At 36.1% G+C, this 20,037-nt stretch overlaps 2 protein-coding genes across 3 annotated transcripts in view; one reads left to right on the top strand and one right to left on the bottom strand.

Moving 5' to 3' along the window:
• CDYL2 (chromodomain Y like 2) overlaps positions 1-20,037 on the bottom strand; it is a 316,404-nt gene that overhangs the window by 213,437 nt on the left and 82,930 nt on the right. The window lies entirely within an intron of this gene.
• Positions 2,347-4,585, top strand: LOC116622988 (40S ribosomal protein S24-like). The gene is made up of 2 exons (XM_032389806.1): positions 2,347-2,365; positions 4,080-4,585. The coding sequence occupies exons 1-2, from the start codon at positions 2,347-2,349 to the stop codon at positions 4,493-4,495; spliced, it is 435 nt and encodes a 144-aa protein (XP_032245697.1). The 3' UTR covers positions 4,496-4,585.

The raw sequence follows: 20,037 nt of genomic DNA, 5'->3' as shown, positions 1-20,037 counted from the left end.
ACATACTACACCAAGTGTATTCTTATCTTGTGGTTTATGCAGGAATACAATAAAGAGCATATATGAAAAATATACAGCTTGCATATACTGAAGGGTGAAAGACTGATTCTCACCTAAGATCATGAACTAGGCATGAATGTCTGCTTTCAATAAATCTATTTAACATCATACTGTATAGTCTGGACAGTAAAATAAAGTCTCCAAAAAAAAAAGAAAGAAAGAAAGGAAAGAAAACACTACATGAAAAACTAATGATGTACTGGTATGGTGACTAACATAATAAAAAAAAAGAAAAGAAAAGAAAGGCATTCAAATTAGAAAGGAAGAAATATAACTGTTTTTATTGATAAATGACATGATAATATATGTAGAAAATAACAAGTAATAAAAAAAAGAAAGCATAATATTGTAATACAATATAATATCTAACAATTTTAGCAAGGTCACAGAATCTAAGATCAGCATACAAATACCAGTTTTATTTCTACATACTAATAATGAAGAATCCAAAAATGAAATTAAGAAAACAATTCCATTCACAATAGTATCAAAAAGAATAAAATAATGGAACAGAATATGGAGTCCAGAAATAGACCCAAACAAGCATGGCTTCCTAATTTTCAACGAAGATGCAAAAGTAATTAAAAGGAGAAGAGATACTCTTAACTGAATAGTATTGGTACAAATAGAACTCTTAGCAAAAAAAAAAATAATAATAATAATAATAATAAATCACACTTATACAAAAATAATTAACTCAATGGGGATCATAGATCTAAATGTAAAATGTTGTAGGGAGTTCAAGGAATTTGGGGGCTGATTAATGGAAAAGACATGGCCATGAAAAGACTTGACACAGACTTTATTGGGTGGAGGTTGGATATGGGGAACTCTCTCACAATACAAAACCATCCAGAGGTTTACAGTAAGGCGGCCATCAATCAGGTGGGAGGAGGACAAGGGGACCCCTGGGGAAAGGGGAGAATCAGAGAGGGGGCTTGGATGCCTAGGTGGTGTCACTCGGCCACACAGCAGAGAGCCTCTTGGTCAGAGAGCTCTTTGGGGTTTTATAATGTTACTAATTAATGTTCAGCAGATGCTGGGTGAGGTTTCACAGGGTATGCACAGCCAACAGGCTCTACATATGCTTGTTTAGGGCTATTTTTAAAAATAATAGGGTGTGCATCAAAAACTAATGATGTAATGTATGGTGATTAACATAACAATAAAATTTTTAAAAAAATATTAGGGTGTGCAAAAACTTACAACAATGGGTTTGGCACCAATGGCTTTGGAGCTGATAAGTCTCAGCCTGCAGTGAAGAAATAAACGATGTGGGGGTCCAATAAACAAAAGCCATCTTTTGGTCATTTATATAACAAATGTTAAACCATAAATTTTTTAGAAGAAAATACTGGAGAAAATCTTTGTGACTCAGATTTATGCGAAGAGTTCTTAGACATGACACCAAAAGCAAGATTCACTAAAAATAATTTGGTAAGTTGAACATTAAAAACTTTTGTTCTATGGAAGACCCTGTGAATGGAATGAAAATACAAACTACAGACTAGGAGAAAATACTGGCAAATCATACATCCTAGAAAGTAGGCGTATCTATAACATATAGAGAATCCTCTACACTCAACAATAAGAAAACAAAAAAATCCAAGTAGAAAATGGGCAAAGATTTGAATAAAAACTTCATAAAAATGGATAAACAGCAAGTAAGCACATGTTCAACTTCACTAGCCATTGGACAAATACAAACTAAAGCCAGAATGAGATACCACTGTATCCCTATTAGGATAGCTAAAATTAATGCTGACCATACTAAGTGCTTACAAAAATGTGGAGCAATTAGACCTCTTAGATATTGCTGGCTGGAATGCAAAATGGGAGAGCATTCAGAAAAAAAATATGGCAGTTTCTTAGAAAGTTAAACATACACTACCATACAATTGAGAAATCATAATCCTGAGTGTTAATCCTAGAAAATTAAAAACATGTTCACATAAGAATTGACATGAATGTTCACAGCAGCTTTACTTGTAATAGCCCAAAACTGAAACAATCTAAATGTTCTTCAGTGGACAAATGGAAAAATGAACTATGTACATCCATACAATGAAATATTACTCAGCAATAAAAGTAACAATCCAACGATCACGCAACATCATGGATGGATCTCAAGAGCATTATATTTAGTGAAAAAGCTAGACACAAAGATGATGTGTTGTGAAATGCCAGAAAATGTAATTTATAGAGACAGAAAGCAGATTAGTCATTGCCTAGAGCTGAAGTTGTAATGGGGGTTAACTGAAAATGAGTATGAGGGACATTTGAGGGATGGCAGAAATGGACTGTGGTAATAATTGTACAACTCTATAAACTTACTGAGAACCATTCAGCTGTGTATTTCCACTGGGTAAATAATACCTAAGTAAAGCTGTTTTTCAAAAAGCATAATTGGCTGTATAAAATATGACAATGTAGAATAGGGTTTATAACATGTAAAAATAAACTGTATCTCACAATAGCACAAGGGTAGGGAGAAGAGAAATGGCAGTATACTATTGTAAAGTTTTCATATGTAAAATGGTATAATATTACTTGAAAATAGTCTGTCATAAGTTAAAAGATCTATATTATAAACCCTAAAGTTGAAATAACAAAACAAAGAGTTATGTATTATACACTAACAAAGGAGACAAAATGGAATCACACATGTGCGTGCACGCACACACACACACACACACACACACACAAACCTTCAATCCAAAAGAAAGCAGAAGAAAAAGGGAACAAAAAATAAATGAGACAAAGAGAAAAGAAATAGCAAGATTATCAGTTTAAATTTAACCATATTAATAATTATATTAAATGTAAATTGCCTACATACACCAATTAAAAAACACAGACTATCAGATTAGATTTTAAAAATCAAAACTCATGTGTTTGCTGCCTACAAGAAAACACTTCAAATATTAAGACATAAATAGGTAAAAGTAAAAGGATGCTACCACTAATGAAAAGAAATCTAGGGTAGATATATTAAAATCAGACAAAGTATATTTTAGAGCAAAGAATATTACAAAGGGTAAATAAAATCATTTCCTAATGATAAAGGGGTCATTTCCTGAAGAGCACATGACAATCCTAAACAATATGTGCCTAATAACTGATCTTCAAAACTCATGAAGCAAAAACTAAACAAGTCACAAGGAGAAATAGACAAATCCACAGTAATAATTTATTTCAAAACCCATTTAAATAACTCACAGAACAAAAAGAAAATCAGCAAATACATAGAAGATCTGAACAACAATATAAATCAATTTGATGTAACTGACATCCTCAGAGCACTCTGGCAAAAACAGCAAGATTTTTACATTTTTTTTCAGTACATGGAACACTTACCCAAATAGATCATATTCTGAGCAACGAAATAAGGGTCAATAAATTTAAAATATCTGTGTCATACAAAATACATCCTCTGACTGCAATAGAATTAAATTAGAAATCAATGTTCTAATTTTGTTTGAAAATTACCATGATAAAAATATTTTCTTTTTTTTATTATGTTATGTTAATCACCATACATTACATCATTAGTTTTTGATGTAGTGTTAAATTAAAAAAAAAAAAAAGAAAAGAAATCAGTAACAGAAAGATAATCTGGAAAATCCTCCAAATATGTGAAAACAAAATGAAACACTTCTAAAATAATACATGGCTCAAAGAAGAAATCAGGGAAATTATAAAATTATAAATTATAGTGTGTTTTGAACTAAATAGAGATGAAAATGTAACATGTCAAAATTTGTTGGAAGTGGGAAAAGGATCTTCAGTGCTTACTTACCTCACCACAGGTACAAAAATTAGGTCACAGACCTAAACATAAAATCTAAACTATAAAACTTCCGGAATAAATCATAAGAGAAAAATCTTTGTGATCATGGGAAAGGTAAGATTTCTTACACAGGAAACAAAAAGTACTGACCATGAAAGAACATAAAAAGATAGACTTCATCAAGATTAAAAACATCTCCTTCTCAAAAGACAGTTAAGATCATGGTGAGTCTCCCCAGAGCCATGCAGTTATCCGAACGACACAGTAACTATCCGGACCAGGAAGTTCATGACTAACCAACTATTTCAGCAGAAACAGATGGTCATTGATGTCCTTCACCCCAGAAAGACAACAGTACCTAAGACAGAAATTCGGGAAAAACTGGCCAAAATGTACAAGACCACACCAGATGTCATATTTGTGTTTGGATTCAGAACCCATTTTGGTGGTGGCAAGACAACCGGCTTTGGCATGATATATGATTCCTTGGATTATGCAAAGAAAAATGAACCCAAACACAGACTTGCAAGACATGGCCTGTATGAGAAGAAAAAGACATCAAGAAAACAGCGAAAGGAACACAAGAACAGAATGAAGAAAGTCAGGGGGACTGCAAAAGCCAATGTTGGTGCTGGCAAAAAGTGAGCTGGAGATTGGACAACAGAAGGAGTAAAGATGCTGCAGTGGCTTTATCTGGTTGTGCAGATTTTTCATGAGAGGATCAATAAACCAAGAATGTTAACGTGAAAAAAAAAAAAGACAGTTAAGGAAAAGAATGAGCCAAAAACTAGGAGAAAATATTTGCAAAACATATATCTGATAAAGGACTCATATTCAGAATATTTAAATAACTCTCAAAATAAATAGTTTTAAAAGTCTATTTTTAAAAATTGAGAAAAATATTTGAACAAACACTTCACCAAAGAAGATATACAGATAACAAAATAGGCACATCAGAAGATGCTCAATGTAATTGGTCATTAGGGAAATGCAAATTAAAAGTACAGTGAGATACCACTACATTATTAGAATGGACAATTTTTTTTAGTCGTCAATATTAAGTGCTGGTGAGGATATGGAACAAATATATCTCTACACATAGGTGGTGGTGGGAATAGAAAATGCCATGGCCACTTTGGAAAACAGTCTGATGGTTTCTTATAAAATTAAACACACAATTACCATATGACCCAGCAATTTCAATCCCATATATTTACCCAAGAGAAATGAAACATATGTCCCTTAAAGACCTGTTCACAAATGTTCATAGCAGCCTTACTCATAACTGCACAAACCAGGAAACAACCCAAATGTCCATCAACTGGTAAATGCATAAACAAATGGTGGTATAGCCCTATGATGAAATACTACATAGGAATAAGAAGGAAGGAACTACTTCATGCAACATTATCAACAAACCTCAAGTGCATTATGCTGAGGGGGAAAAAAAAAGGCCAGACACAAAGATTCTACACAGTATGACTCCGTTTATATGATGATCTGGAAAAGGTGAAACTGTAGACATCAGTTAGATGAATGGTTGTCAGGGATGGGATGGAAATAGGGCATAAACTATAAAGGAAACAAGGGAACTTCTTGGGACAATGGAAATAGTCTGTTATAGATCGCAGTGGTGGTTACATGACTATGGATGTCAATATTCACCAAACATTATGTCTAAATAAGGTGAATTTTACTGTACGTAATTTGTTCCTGACTTTAGAGAAAGAATATAGGAAAGAGGATAACACTAAAGAAACGTTGGCTAAGAATTTTCTGTACTTTGAAAAAAAATCATAAATCTTTATTTTGGAAATTTGTTCTGAGATGAGAATAAGATAAATAAAAATAAATGCACAATTAAAAACATTGTGATGAAACTGTGGGAGTGAAAAGGCAATAAGAAAATCTTAAAAAGCAGGGAATGAGTATTCAGCAAAGGAGGGTCAACAAAATTACCTGTAAATAAAGAATAGATTGATGGGACTTTTTGACAACAATGGAAGTCAGGTATGATATCCTCAAAGTTTTGTGAAAAAATAACTTTGAATCTAGAAAAATCTATCGAACTGAACTACCATTCAGAGTAAGGGGGATTAGGGATAATTTTGGATAAACAAAGATGGAAAGAATAAACCCCCACTGAAAGACTTACTAAAGGCTGTAGTACTTCTACAAAGTAGGAATTTGAACTCAGAAGGAAGTATAGGGATGCAAGAAATAATGGTAAGTAGAGAAGCTGGTAAACATCTCAATAAATCTAAGGGTAGTAACAATAATAACCACAAATGTTAGGGGAATAGAAACAAAATGGTGGTACACTACTTAGCGACAAAGAGGAATGAACTACTAATACACTCAACAACACGGACAGATCTCAAGGACATTGTGATATGTGAAAAGAGCCAATTTCAGAAGGTCACATGTTGTAGGATCTCACTTATATGACAGTCTCAAAATGATACAGTGGTTGAGATGGAGAACACATTAGTGGTTGCCAGGGGCTAGGGGAAGAAGAGGGGTGAGAGTCAGAAGAAAAGGAATTTCACAAGGGAGATATTTATGGTGGTTGGTCCGTTCCATATTTTGATTCCGGGGGTGGTCACACACATCTACACATGTGATAAAATGACCCAGAACTGTAAACAGACATTGCACCAGTGTCAACTTCCCGGTTTTGATATTGCACTATAGTTACATAAGATGTAAGTTTTACAGGGAATGCCGTGGAAGATACAAGGACCTCTCTCTACTATCTCTGCAACTTCCTGGGGATCTATAATTATTTCAAAAGAGAACATTAAAAAAAAAAAACTAAGGTGGAGCCACTAAATAATAAAAATATGGAAGATGGCAGGGGGAGATCAATGTTAAACCTACTCTAAGGTCTTCATATGTTTGGGAAGAGGACAAAGACATTCCTTAACTTTAAACCTAAGTCAAATATGTCATTAAAAATTTAAGGAAGATGCTAAAAGAATAGAAAAAGAAAGTACAGTTTCTAAACCAGACAAATATCGGAGAATGATAATAAGAAAAATAACTCAGTAGAAGTTATGAAAGGAAAAGAAAAAGAGTAATGTGGCTTGCTAAAACACGTATTCAAAAAAATTGTAACTTTAACACTAGTAATAATGAATTACAAAACATTTTGTAAAGTAATCCAATTCATAATAACAAAAGAATTACAACATCTATAAAGCATCTACATGAACACTATGTGTGGCATATGAAAAAAACTACAAATATTTATTGGGTAAGTTCTGTTAATAGTTATCTAGTCTTGAAAGATAAGAAGAGCAAGTTCCAAATTTGTTCACGAACAGCATGTGCTTGATAAGAAAGCAAAAGTAACCACCTTGTGCTGGTCTGCAGGCTTTTCAAAATGCTGTAGTTTCTAACGCATCAAACTCCGACAGAGTAGAATAAAGGATGAGTCAGTAAGTGCTCCTAGAAAGTTGTGCCAGGAGTAAACAGTCCGTAGAAGATAATCCCTGTATCTGTTGTCACAAGCCTGGGAGTACTGGTGAGTCGAAAGCTCCCACCTCTCACAGGAGCAGGTGTACAGTTCTAATAGGGTCCGGGGTTGTTGTAACTCCGTTAGCCCTCACCAGAGCCCCATGGAGAAGATACTCCTATTGTTCTCATGGAAGATATTACTACTATTCACAAGTGAGGAAGCCAAGGCATAAAGAGAGGTTAAGCAACCTGCCCAAAGTTTTCGGGCAGGTAGGCTAACTCAGTTTGAACTTGACAAGTCCAGCTCCAGAGCTCATGCTCTAAATGCCTCTGCAACCTGTCTTTTAAGATGAAACTGGAAGGATAAATAGATATGGCTGTCAAAGAATAATACCAGTGGAGTCAGACTAGCCTTCAACAGCTATCTCAGGGTGTAATAAACAGTGTGATATTATATTAAAATAGGCAAAGGGAATTGGTAGAACAGAACTAATAATTGAAAAATGGCATCTACTGTGTACATCAATTTAATTAAAGGTGTATCTAAAATCAGAGATACCGATTTTAATAAATTGTGTTAGCTAACAACTGCAAGGGGAGTGTAAAGATTCACAATGAGAATTTCTCCTTTTGCCACACACAAACAGAAATCCCAGTTGGAACAAAGAGTTAAAGGAAACAAAATTGTATCATTAAAAAAATAGAACAAATATTATTAAACATTTATCAAGCTCTTGAGGTAGGAGGAATGCCCACAAAGGGAATCAGCAACTGACTTGATAACATGAAAGTGTAAATTTTCTATCAACTGAATAAAAACTCAGAAAGAAAATTCAGACACAAAGGCAAACAAAAAAGTTACAACAAACATAATTCAGAATCGTACTGAATGCAACTGTACTATTTTGTCAAGGTGCCTTAAATTTGGAGGATTAGTTGATATCTTTAAAATAGAAAGAATTTTCAGAAATCAAAGAGAAAAATACTCACATCCCAGAAGAAAAATTACATAGGCAGGAAATCTACAGAAGAGACACTTAAGGTCAAGAAAGTTATTTTTAGGGGCACCTGGGTGGCTCAGTCTTTAAGCATCTGCCTTCAGCTCAGGTCGTGATCCCAGGGTCCTGGGATCTAGCCCCGCATCGGGCTCTCCGCTCAGCGGGAAGCCTGCTTCTCCCTCTCCCACTCCCCATGCTTGTGTTCCCTCTCTCGCTGTATCTCTCTCTGTCAAATAAATAAAATCTTGGAAAAAGAAATAAAGAAAAGAAAGTTGTTTTTAATTCAAATAAAAGATGCAAATGAAAACAACAGGTCACTTTACATTTCCCCTTGTTAACAAATATCTCTATTTTTTTTATATTTTTAAGATTTTATGTATTTATTTGAGAGAGAGAGAGAGAGCATGAGAACGGGTTGAGGGATAGAGGGAGAAGCAGACTTCCCACTGAGCAGGGAGCCCAATGTGGTACTCGATCACAGGACTGCAGGATCATGACCTGAACCGAAGGCAGACAACTTAACAGACTGAGCCACCCAGGTGCCTGACAAAGATCTCTTTTTAATAATGGTAGTAAGATTATAATATAGATATAAATTTAGGCAAGCTTTCTGTAATGCAATTTAGCAAAACAGTATAGTTACATTGTGTGTGATTTTGAATTAGGTAAGTTAAATAGTAGGATATAAACATCTTATTGTACTTTATGTGCAAATTTTGAAATAATGCAAAGCCCAGCACTTTTAGTTCTTGAAAAACATAGCAAAATTACAGAGGTTTCCAACCAAGTGAATTGTAAACTGTGAAGAGAGCATAGCATGGTACTCAGGAGTGTGGACTCCAGAGCCAAGCTGTCTGTGTTTTAATCCTGTCATTTACAAGCTGTACCATTTATAAGCTGTGTAACCTAGACAAGTGGCTTTATCTATTTGTGTCTTGGTTTCTTCATCTATGAAGTGGGAATAATAATAATCACCATCTTATATGATATTAAGAGAATTAAGTGAGTTAATACATTTAAAGTACTTAGAACACAGCCTTGCATACGTATTACATAGTGTTTGTTGTGACAATGATGATGGTGATGATGATGATTGATGTTGCCACATGATGGCACCATGTTAGCAGAAAACAAATATACCCACCACCTGGGACCTATATTGCTGTTAAATGCTAGAACTTCTGCAGATGATTTTAGTGAGTACTTATTGTTTTACTATAGTATACAGTAAAAATAAGTCTATAATAAAATGTAATTGTTAAACTTGAATGTTAAACTATTTGCATATTTATAAGAATGTTTGCTAAATAATACAATTACTATTGCTTAATGGTAACTACAAAAACTTAAGTAAGAGTTAGATATGATACAATATTATAAGAAAGATTTTAAAAAGCCATTATGATAAACGTCTTTTGAAAAACATAGCAGAAGAAAATAGAAAAACAAAGACTCGTTAAAGCAAAAATACACTGTAGTGCTTGAAGATTCATGCACACCAAGAACACCCTCTCCCACACACCACACATTTATTCCAATGAGAAATCAATTGTGGGTTTGCAAAGTCTTCAGGAATACCTCCCTCACACAAAATGCAACCACCTGATAAAGACAGAACCAATAAACACACAATGGTCAAGACCCTTTATGTACTGGCATCAAAATACATAAAGCAATTGCTATAAAAATTTCAAGGAAGAACTGACAAAAAAAGGTAAACTAACACATTTCACATGTTAAATAAACTAGAAAGACCTAGACAATATCCATTTTCTATCTGACTACAAAGAAAGTCTCAGAAAATGTTCAAAAATAGAATTTGTACAGGCTATGTGTTCTTGCCATTCTATCACCAGAAAATTTTAAACTCTTTCCAAAGTAGCTCTTGGGTCAGGTTGGAAGTAAAATCTATACATTGAGACAATCTAGAAAATTGCTCCAACCACAATAAATGGCACATTTCACAGAATGCAGTCAAAGCTGTATTCAGATGAATATTCATAGTCTTAAATGCTTTTATTATTAAATAAGAAATAATAAAACATTAAAAACAGGAAGTCCAAAATGTATAGAAAAGGAATTAATAATTACAATAAAGGAGAAATTAATACACTACAAAACATAGTAGAACTCATATATCTAAGAACTAGTTCTTTGAAATGGCCAATTAAGCAGAAGATAAAATTTTGCAAATTTAATAAGAAAAAAACAAATGAAAGAGAAAAAATACAAATAAGAAACTTGAAGAATAAAAAAATAAAATTCCTCTCTCAGAAATCTCACTTCTAAGTACAGCCATAAAGATCTAAATAACATTTAAACAAGCCTAACAAAGCAGCATATTAAGAGATCCATAGCTACAACAAAATGAAGTTTAAGAATGCAAAAATAGTTCCACATTGCTAGGACTAAATAGTAAAAATTTTGTCTAATTCAATAAAGGCAGAAAATTATTTTATAAAATAGGGCATCCATCCCTGATTAATAAAAAATCTCCCAACAAAATAGGGATTGAAATAAACTTCTATAATTTAGTAAAGAATATCCATATCAAATGGTAAGCCACCAAATAACAGAATACTTGTCATTTTCTTTGAATGCTAAAGGCAATCTCATTAAAATAGACAACAGACAAAGATGCCCATAATCACTTCTGTTGTTTAAGATTATGGTGGAAGTTCCATGTACCATTGCAATAATGCAAGAAAAGTAAATGAGGCACCTATTAAAAAGGAGATAGATAGACTTATCTGTATTTGCATAAAACACAAGTATATATCTTGAAAACAAACAAAAAAATCAATTGTAAAACAATTCAAATTAATAGCAGAGTTTTCTAAAATGTCTGATCACACTGGTTACTCAAAAGACAAGGGCTTGAGGCAGAGTTTCAGTTTGAGCCAATGAGAAAGTTATGAAGATGGTTAGTGGTGGCAGCTGGACAACAATGTGAATGTACTTAATTCCACTAAACTATACGCTTAAAAATGCTTCAAATGGTAAATTTTACATTATATTTATTTTACCACAATAAAAATTAAATGGCTTAGATTACTTGGAATAAAACTGGCACTATATAGATACTCAATAATTATTTTTTAAATAAGTAACCAGTTTTGAGAAGATAGTGGGGAAAAAATATTCATTCGCAAGTGAAATGAGAGAGAGAGAAAGAAGAAAAGGAAAGAGGGAGGGAAGGGGGAGGAAGCAGGGAAGAAGAGAGGTAGCAACAGAGGGAGGACATAGGATTCATATGAAGCTGAAAATGTTTATTAAGGGGTATCAAAGACAACAGAGTAAGAAAAAAAAAAAGCATATCATGCTCCTGGATGAAAACATTCAATATTTCAAAGACCTAAAAATTCCCCAAATTAATCGTTGAATGTAGTTCTATTCTAGTCAAAATATCAGCAGGATTTCCCTTTCAGAATTTGGCATGATAATTGTAAGGTTTATCAGGAATAATAAAGGGGTGAGAATAGCCAAGAAGATTCTGAAAATTAGTAATGAAGAAGCAGTTCCAGATATGCATAATGTTCAACAATGTCTTTTACTTTCTAGTCTTCTCTCAAAGACCAGAAGTTCAAGACAATCTTCCAGCTCACTCACAACTGTCCAGAGAGAGAAAAGGACATTGTTGTGAGCTGTTAAAAGTTCCTTTAACTTAGTAAACAAGCACCTTCAGTAGAATGTACTTCTAATATATTCTATATTTTTAATTTTAAAATAGGACACCACAATCGGAAATAAAATGACTAGCTGTGCTGTATATATTAACTGAAGTGTGTTAACAGAATGCAGTATTATGATATCTGTAATTTTGGCTCTGAGCCTCAAGAATATTCAAACTATCTTCTTGTACCATCTATGAAAGCAAGATCCTTCTTTAAAAATAAGTAAATTTATTATTGGCCATTGGAAGAACATAATCAAAGACAACTTCTAAAAGTGTGATGGTAATGGGATCAAATAGATCAACAGATTCACAAACAGAATAAAAAGTACAGAAAGAGCACCAAGTACATATGTGATTTTAGTATACAGTAAGTGTAGTGTTTTAAGTCAATAGGAAAAGGATAAATTATTTGACATTTGCCACTGAAGTTACAGACTGATCATTTGTGGGGAAAATAAGGCTAGTTCTCTAAATCATGGTATATACTAAAATAAAATCTAAATGGAATCAAGAGTGTAATTCCTCCACACATCTAACAAATGCTTACCAGGCACAAATTTATGAGCTAGACTACTGTGAGGACACAAGGATAGAGCAGTGAGCGAGACCCCCAGAATCCCCACACTCAAGAGATTTACAGCCTAGCTCTGGCCTAATGGTATGTACTGATGACTTTGGGGAACAGGGAAAATATTACCGAGTTAGGTATCAGGGGTCTGGTCACAGTGACCCCAGGATTAGGTAATGTTTCACTATCCCACCATCCACCTTGTGTTTCTTTTATCTGGTGAACACGGCCACCAGGTGATAACCCTTTGGCTTTTTACCTTTCCCTTGATGATGGTAAACTTCAGGGGGTTTCCTGCACACCTTTTGGAAATAATGGATGGGAGGTAATCAAACACTAGGATGTTGAAAACCCAGCTTTTTCAGCATTTCAGGGCAGATGCTGAAGACAGAAAGCTAAAAGCTCACAAGAAGGTGGAGGGAGGGGATCTCCCAGAACTAAGAGCAAAGGTAGCAATAACAAGGTAATGTATCCTGTCCCCCTTGATAACGTTTTCTCCATCAGGGACAGAATCAGTGAGAGGAAGGAAGAGAAATGCAACTTAAAAATATATACATGAGTCCCTCTCCCTGTCTCTCTCTCTCTCTCTCTCCCCTGCTCTCCCCCTCAGTATCTGGACTGGGATGTCACCTGACAGGTATGGCGTGAGGTGTGGCATATGGCCAATAAAACTGCTCTGATTCTGCCTTCCAATTGTTTCTACCCTAATTGACATGGAAACCATAATGCAGACATCAAAGGCTGAATTACACAACCGGTTATTTAATTACCTCTGTGATGATGCCAGAGAAGTAGAGAGTCAGGGGGTTCACAGAACTGGGACTCTGACCGAATCTCAGGGGTCAGGTGAGGCTTCCTTGAGGACATTCAAGAACTCTGAACTGGAAACAGGAATGAAACAGGCAGGGTGACTCGGGTGGAGGGTGAGCCTGTGCAAAGACTGTAGTAAAGCAGATGGCCCTCCCCACTGTGCGTGGGTACCACCGATCCATTAAGGGCCTGAATAGAACAAAAAGGTGGAGGAAGGCTGAATTCACTCTCTGCCTGACTGCTTGAGCTGAAACATCCATTTTCTCCTGCCTCAGTGCTCCTGGTTCTCAGGCCTTTGGATCCAGACTGACCTCCACTCTTGGCTCTCTGGTTCTCAGGCATTCAGACTACATGACCAGCTTTCCCGGGTCTCCAGCTTGTAGATGGCAGATTATAGGACTTCGCAGTCTCCATAACATGGAAGCTAATATCTTATGATAAATCTCTTGTTTAGCTTTTTTATTATAAGCTAATACCTTATAATAAATTTCTATATATCTAGAAAGATATACATATAAATCCTATTGATTCCATTTCTCTGGAGAACCCTGACAAATAGAGATTTCTATCTCAGTCAGAATACCATAGACTTGATGGCTTAAACAACAAAAATTTATGTCATACAGTTTTGGAGGCTGGTTAGTCCAAGGATCGAGATACAAGCAGATCCATTGTCTGGTGAGGCCAATAACTCCTTCCTTGCAGACAAGATTCACCTGAAATCCCCTAGCGGTAGAGAGCAGAGAGAGATCATCTCTCTCATATCTCTTCTTAAAAGGGCACTAATCCTATTCATGAATGTCCACCCCCATGACCTAATTACCTCCCAAATGTCCCACCTCCAAATACCATCACACTGGGGGTTTAGGCTTCAGCACATGAATTTGAAAGGGGGAGGGGGGACACAAACATTCAGGCCATCACACACACCTAATTACTTTTATTACATCTAGTTTCATGTTTCACCATCTGACACCATGCTGTTTCTCTCTCACACTTCAATCCGTACCTGTAAAATTTCAAATAGTCTTTTCAACCTTCGAAAAAATATATTTTTATCAAATTAAGAATAGTAATGTGTCCAGAATAAAATACAGGCCTGGACACCAAGGATAATTCTACAGAAATCTGCTTTTTTTGACCATGACCTCTTTCCGATTCAAAGTCTGGTATGGGGAGGGGGGGTGATTTGTTAATCTCTTTCCAAAACTCTATTTCAATGATGCTCAAAATGTCCTATTCTCATTAATTTGGAGGGAAAAAATGCAAATGACTAACAAATACGAAAAAATGCTTAGCCTCAACTAATCAAAGAAATGTAAATTGGAACAACAAGGTATTATTTTTCACCTACCAAATTTGCAAATGCTTTTTAAATGCCAATACTGGATATTGGCAAAGGTGACATAAAACTCATATAATACTGGTAGCACAAACTGAAAAATGTTTTGGCAAAATAGAGCAAGAGCCTTCAAAATAGTTACATCCCTTGACCTCATAAATTCTCTGCTAGAAATCTACTGCAGAAAATAATGTGATCAAAGATTTATGTACAAAAACATTCAAAGCAGTGACGTAATAACAAAAGACGGTCAACATGCTACAGTTGATAGTCTGGTCATGATTTTCAAGCTGTGATCTATAGAGACCTAGAATTAAACACAGGGAGAACTACTGGGGCCAGAAAGTGGTCAGGTTTTTAGGACTCTGAGTTAGATATTTTTGAGTCAAATAGTTCTGCTTTTATGTGTTTTACATATTGAGTTTCAGTGAAGATTCACTTTGGGGGTGGGGGGGGGAGGTGGGCTGGCAGGGATAGTAATTGTCAGTCTACCCCAACTAGAACGTAAGATCCATGAAGAATTTTTCTGCTAGTGATATGCAACCAGGTTCCCAAAACTAAGCACAGTGTTTGGCTCATAGTAGACATTAAACAAATAGATGATGTTTATTGTAGGTTTAAGTATTTTTATTCTGATTAAAAACAAGTATGAATAGTATTATAATTAGGAAATTAAATAAATACCAGAGGTTGGCAAACTATAGCCTGAGGGCCAGGACTGGCTCATCCCTTGTTTTTATAAATAAAGTTTTATTGGGACACAGCCACCCACACTCATTCATTAACAGGTTGTCTATAGCTGCCTTTTTCTGCAATGACAGAGTTAAGTAGTTGCAATAGACTGTGTGGCCTACAAAGCTGAAGATATTTACTCTCTGGCCCTTTACAGAAAAAGTTTATCGATCCCTGCTCTATACAATAAACTGCATCTGGCCATTAAAAATAATGAAACAAATAACATTAATAATGCATGGAAATTTTCACAGTGTGATGTTGTGTTTAAAAGGGTATAAAACACAAGGACAATGCCAAGTGTTGGTGAGAATGTGACATAAAAGGAAGTGTCCTACACCACTAATGGGAGTGTAAATGGTCAGGAGCACTGAGGAAAGCAGGTTGGCCACCTCCTGAACCTGTAGGTATACAACCTACAACTGATATCTGCAAATTGATGTCTGAACAGAAACTTCACTGCTAGTGGTTACCCAATGGAAATGAGAGCATGTGTGTGCTAACAGATATATTTTAAAAATGCTCATAACAGCATTATTAAAAATAGGCCCAAACTGGAAACAACCCAAACAGCCATCAAAAGTAGAGTGATAAATAGATTACGGTAGATTCATATAATGGGAAAAAATCTTCAGTGCAAATGCATAAATTCCACACACACCAAGAAAGATGAATCTCACAAACGTAATGCTAAGGAAGAGAAACCAGATACAAGAGTATATTCCATATGCTTTTTTCTAATTTTATTATGTTATGTTAATCACCATACATTACATCATTAGTTTTTGATGTAGTGTTCCATGATTCACTGTTTGCATATAACACCCAGTGCTCCATTCAGTATGTGCCCTCTTTAATACCCATCACCAAGCTAACCCATCCTCCCACCCCCCTCCCCTCTAGAACCCTCAGTTTGTTTCTCAGAGTCCATAGTCTGTCATGGTTTGTCTCCCCCTCCGATTTCCCCCCTTCATTTTTCCCTTCCTGCTATCTTCTTTTTTTTTTTAACATATAATGTATTATTTGTTTCAGAGGTACAGGTCTGTGATTCAACAGTCTCACATAATTCACAGCGCTCACCATAGCACATAGCCTCCCCAATGTCTATCACCCAGCCGCCCCATCCCTCCCAACCCCACCACTCCAGCAACCCTCAGTTTGTTTCCTGAGATTAAGAATTCCTCATATCAGTGAGATCATATGCTTCTAATTATAAGAAGAAGGCTAATAATCACAAAATTAATTTATGATAGATGATAGGGTAGCCTTTAACTTCAGAGAAAAGGGAGAGGATACAAATTTGTAGGGGGCTTGAGGAGGGGTTTCAGAGAGGCTAGTAACATCCCACTACCTTACCTGGGTGGTGGTGATGTGGGTATTTTCATGTAGCAATAATTTATGGATTTGTGTATTTTTCAGCATATATGTCATACTTTGACTTAAAAAATCCTTTAAAAATAAATGTATACTATGGTCCTAATTTGGTTAAAGAAAGTGTGAGATCATATATCTGAGTGCATCAAAAAAGCAACCAATACAACTACATCAACATCTCAAGAAATTGGATTATGACTGCTTTTCATTTTCTTCCTCTATACAAGGTTCAAAATTCTCTGCAATGTTTAAAATATGAGAAGCCCCTAAGAATGGTAGCTACAAAGCAGATCTCCAAATTCCATCCCTAAAGTTGAAAGAAATAAGCAAGAAGAAGTAAAATTAGCCAAGAATGGGAAGTGAGCATTGAAAATTTAGCTGATACTCCCAACTTGGAGGGCAGACACTGGAAGTGAGGGCAAGCCAAGGGGAGCCAGGGTTACCCCATCTAGAAGCCTTTCCCCCACCCCAATGAACAACGGCCTAAGTCCCAAGTCAGGACCCAAGTACATAGCAAAGGAATATTTACACCACAGAAAGTGGTAAATGCTACAAATCAGGACTTGATTCATTGTTTTGTTGATCATCTAGGCTTAAGAAAGTAATGGAGAGGGGCGCCTGGGTGGTTCAGTCAGTTAAGCTTCTGACTCTTGATCTCAGCTCAGGTTTTGGTCTCAGGGTTGTGAGTTAAAGCCTCACATTGGGTTCCCCTTAAATTTTTTTTTTTTAAAGAAAGTGATGGAGAACATGCGAATAATAATATAATGCAAATTAAAAATTAAATGTATGTTGTGTCTGTAGTCATAATCCCATAAAAAATTAAGGAAAAATTCTTCCAATATTTTTTGCTATTATCCAATTCAGCAAAGGAGTCGCTCATATCAGACAAACATCCCTACATCTGTCTTTGGTTGTGTCACTTTCATCTTACTAGTAAACATAAAGGAAAGTATCAACCAACCAATTTTGGATTCACGTCAAAACTACACTTGCTGGTCAGTAGCAACCATAGGTTGGCTATGGATACAAGAATCCGACACAAATCAACAAAAGCATCCTGTGAAAATCAGCAATGTGGGCTTTATAGTGAGGAGTACGGTTTAGTTTATCATCATTTGTAAATTGTGTGCTATGCATCCTTTAAATCGGTCATACTGATAATAAACCTCCATATATATGTCCCCAGAGAGCTGGTTGTTAAGCACTTACCAGCACACCACTGCCTAAAAACAAGTTTTTCTCTGTAAAAGGAGGTTACTAAGATAAACATGATTTGCAAATGTAGCCCCAGCTGAAGAAGTCAAAGAGTTCGTGGGAGGGGGGCACTCAAGGAAAAATGTAAAGGTAAAGTGAAAATGTACCTCTTTCTAACTGGTGCTAAGAGAAGCCAACAACGGAGGTTTTGTGCCCTAGCAGAGGGAAACCGTGAGGTTAATTCATCTTTCGGGTTCTGCCACATGTAGAGAAAGAAAGTAAGAAATTTGGGAGCAAGAAGGTTAAAAGGCCTTCTCTATAATTAGCTTAAGAGGTAAATTAAGGTGCATAGGTTCCCCAGGGGCTAAGACGGAAAGCAGTGGGGTCCTCCAGCACCCCCCCTAATTCTCTGCAGCCCCTGCTATTCATCCAATACATTAGGCTCTTTCTCGCCTAATTACATTGCAACTTAATGTGCTAAACCTGATTTCCTTCGCATTTAAACAGTACTTTATAATTTTCAAATACAATTATATTAATTATCTCACTTGATTCTCATCACAGTTTTAGGAAGCAGGAATGGCTAAGTTTTAAAGAAAAACATTCCTAGGGAAAACTTAGTATTTTTGTGTGCTTAATTTAAAACCAGGCTCAAGAAAAACCCTCCTTTCAAATCACCTATAGTTCTGTGAGTGCACTCCTATCTGCTCCCTTAAAGATTTCAGCTTGGTTTTGTTTCTAAAGCACTTGCCCTTTATCATTCTTCCCGGGAAGGAAGACAAAACCACCTGATTACAATTAACTAAAGGGCAACCATTAATTTTTTAAGCCCTGTCCTCTGCCATTATCAGGAAAACTTCTGTGAAGTAGACAGACAATATCTTTTTTAATCCTTGATCTTAATTTTGTTCCTTAGTGAAGAAACTTATACACAGTACGTGCTTAAGTAAATTAGGTAAGAGCGGTTTTCCCAGGCTGACCTGTTTGAGTTACATGACAAGCACCATATTGGAGGGAGACACATCATGAGTTGTCCACCGCTATAAAATTCCCAAGCAGCCTCAGGAAGAAAGGGGATTCAGAGTCAGTTCCTTCTCAGACGGAAGGGTGGGGAGAGAGAGTACAAGGAGGGAAAGAAAGAAACGGATATTTATTGAATCCCTACTATATGTTCCAGAAACATTGACCGACTTCCTATAACCTGACCAGGTTGTCATGAGCCCCATTTTACAGATGAAAAAACTTAGCTCCAGAGAGGTTAACTGCTTGACCTAACAAATTAGTTAAAGATGTATCTGTGATTTCAAAGACCTTCCTCTGGGGCGCCTGGGTGGCTCAGTCGTTAAGCGTCTACCTTCGGCTCAGGTCATGATCCCAGGGTCCTGGGATCGAGTCCCGCATTGGACTCCCTGCTCGGCAGGAGGCCTGCTTCTCCCTCTCCCACTCCCCTGCTTGTGTTCCCTCTCTCGCTGTGTCTCTCTCTGTCAAATAAATTTTTAAAAAAAAGACCTTCCTTTACCACTAGACCAGTGGTTCTAAAAGTGCGGGTCCCAACTAGCAGCAGGGGGGTCATCTGGGAACTTGTTAGGGATACAGATTCTTAGGACCCACCTCAGACCTTCTGAATCAGAAACTACAAGGCTGGGGCCCAACAGTCTGTGGTTTAACGAGCCCTCCAGCTTATGCTGATACACACTAAAATTTGAGAACACCTGCTCCAGAGCAAAAGTCAACAAACAGAAAGGGTCACACAGAAAATATTTTAGGCTCTGTGGGCCAGTCTGTGCCGTAACTACCCAGCACTGCTGTATTAATGCAAAAACAGCAACAGACAATACATAAGTAAATGAGTGTGGCTGTATTCCAATAAAAATTAAATTATGCACAATGAAATCTGAATTGTGTATCATTTTCATATGTCATGAAATACCATTCTTTTGACTTTTTCTCAACCGTTAAAATGTATAAAAATCATTCTTATCCCAAGGGCTGTACAAAAATAGGTGGTGGGCTGAATTTGGCCTGTGGGTGTTG

The sequence above is a fragment of the Phoca vitulina genome, unplaced genomic scaffold (genome assembly GCF_004348235.1).
Source record: "Phoca vitulina isolate PV1807 unplaced genomic scaffold, GSC_HSeal_1.0 scaffold56, whole genome shotgun sequence".
NCBI classification, from domain to species: Eukaryota; Metazoa; Chordata; class Mammalia; order Carnivora; family Phocidae; genus Phoca; species Phoca vitulina.
Note: the sequence above shows the minus strand (reverse complement) of the source record. Positions and strands in the feature narration are given on the sequence as shown.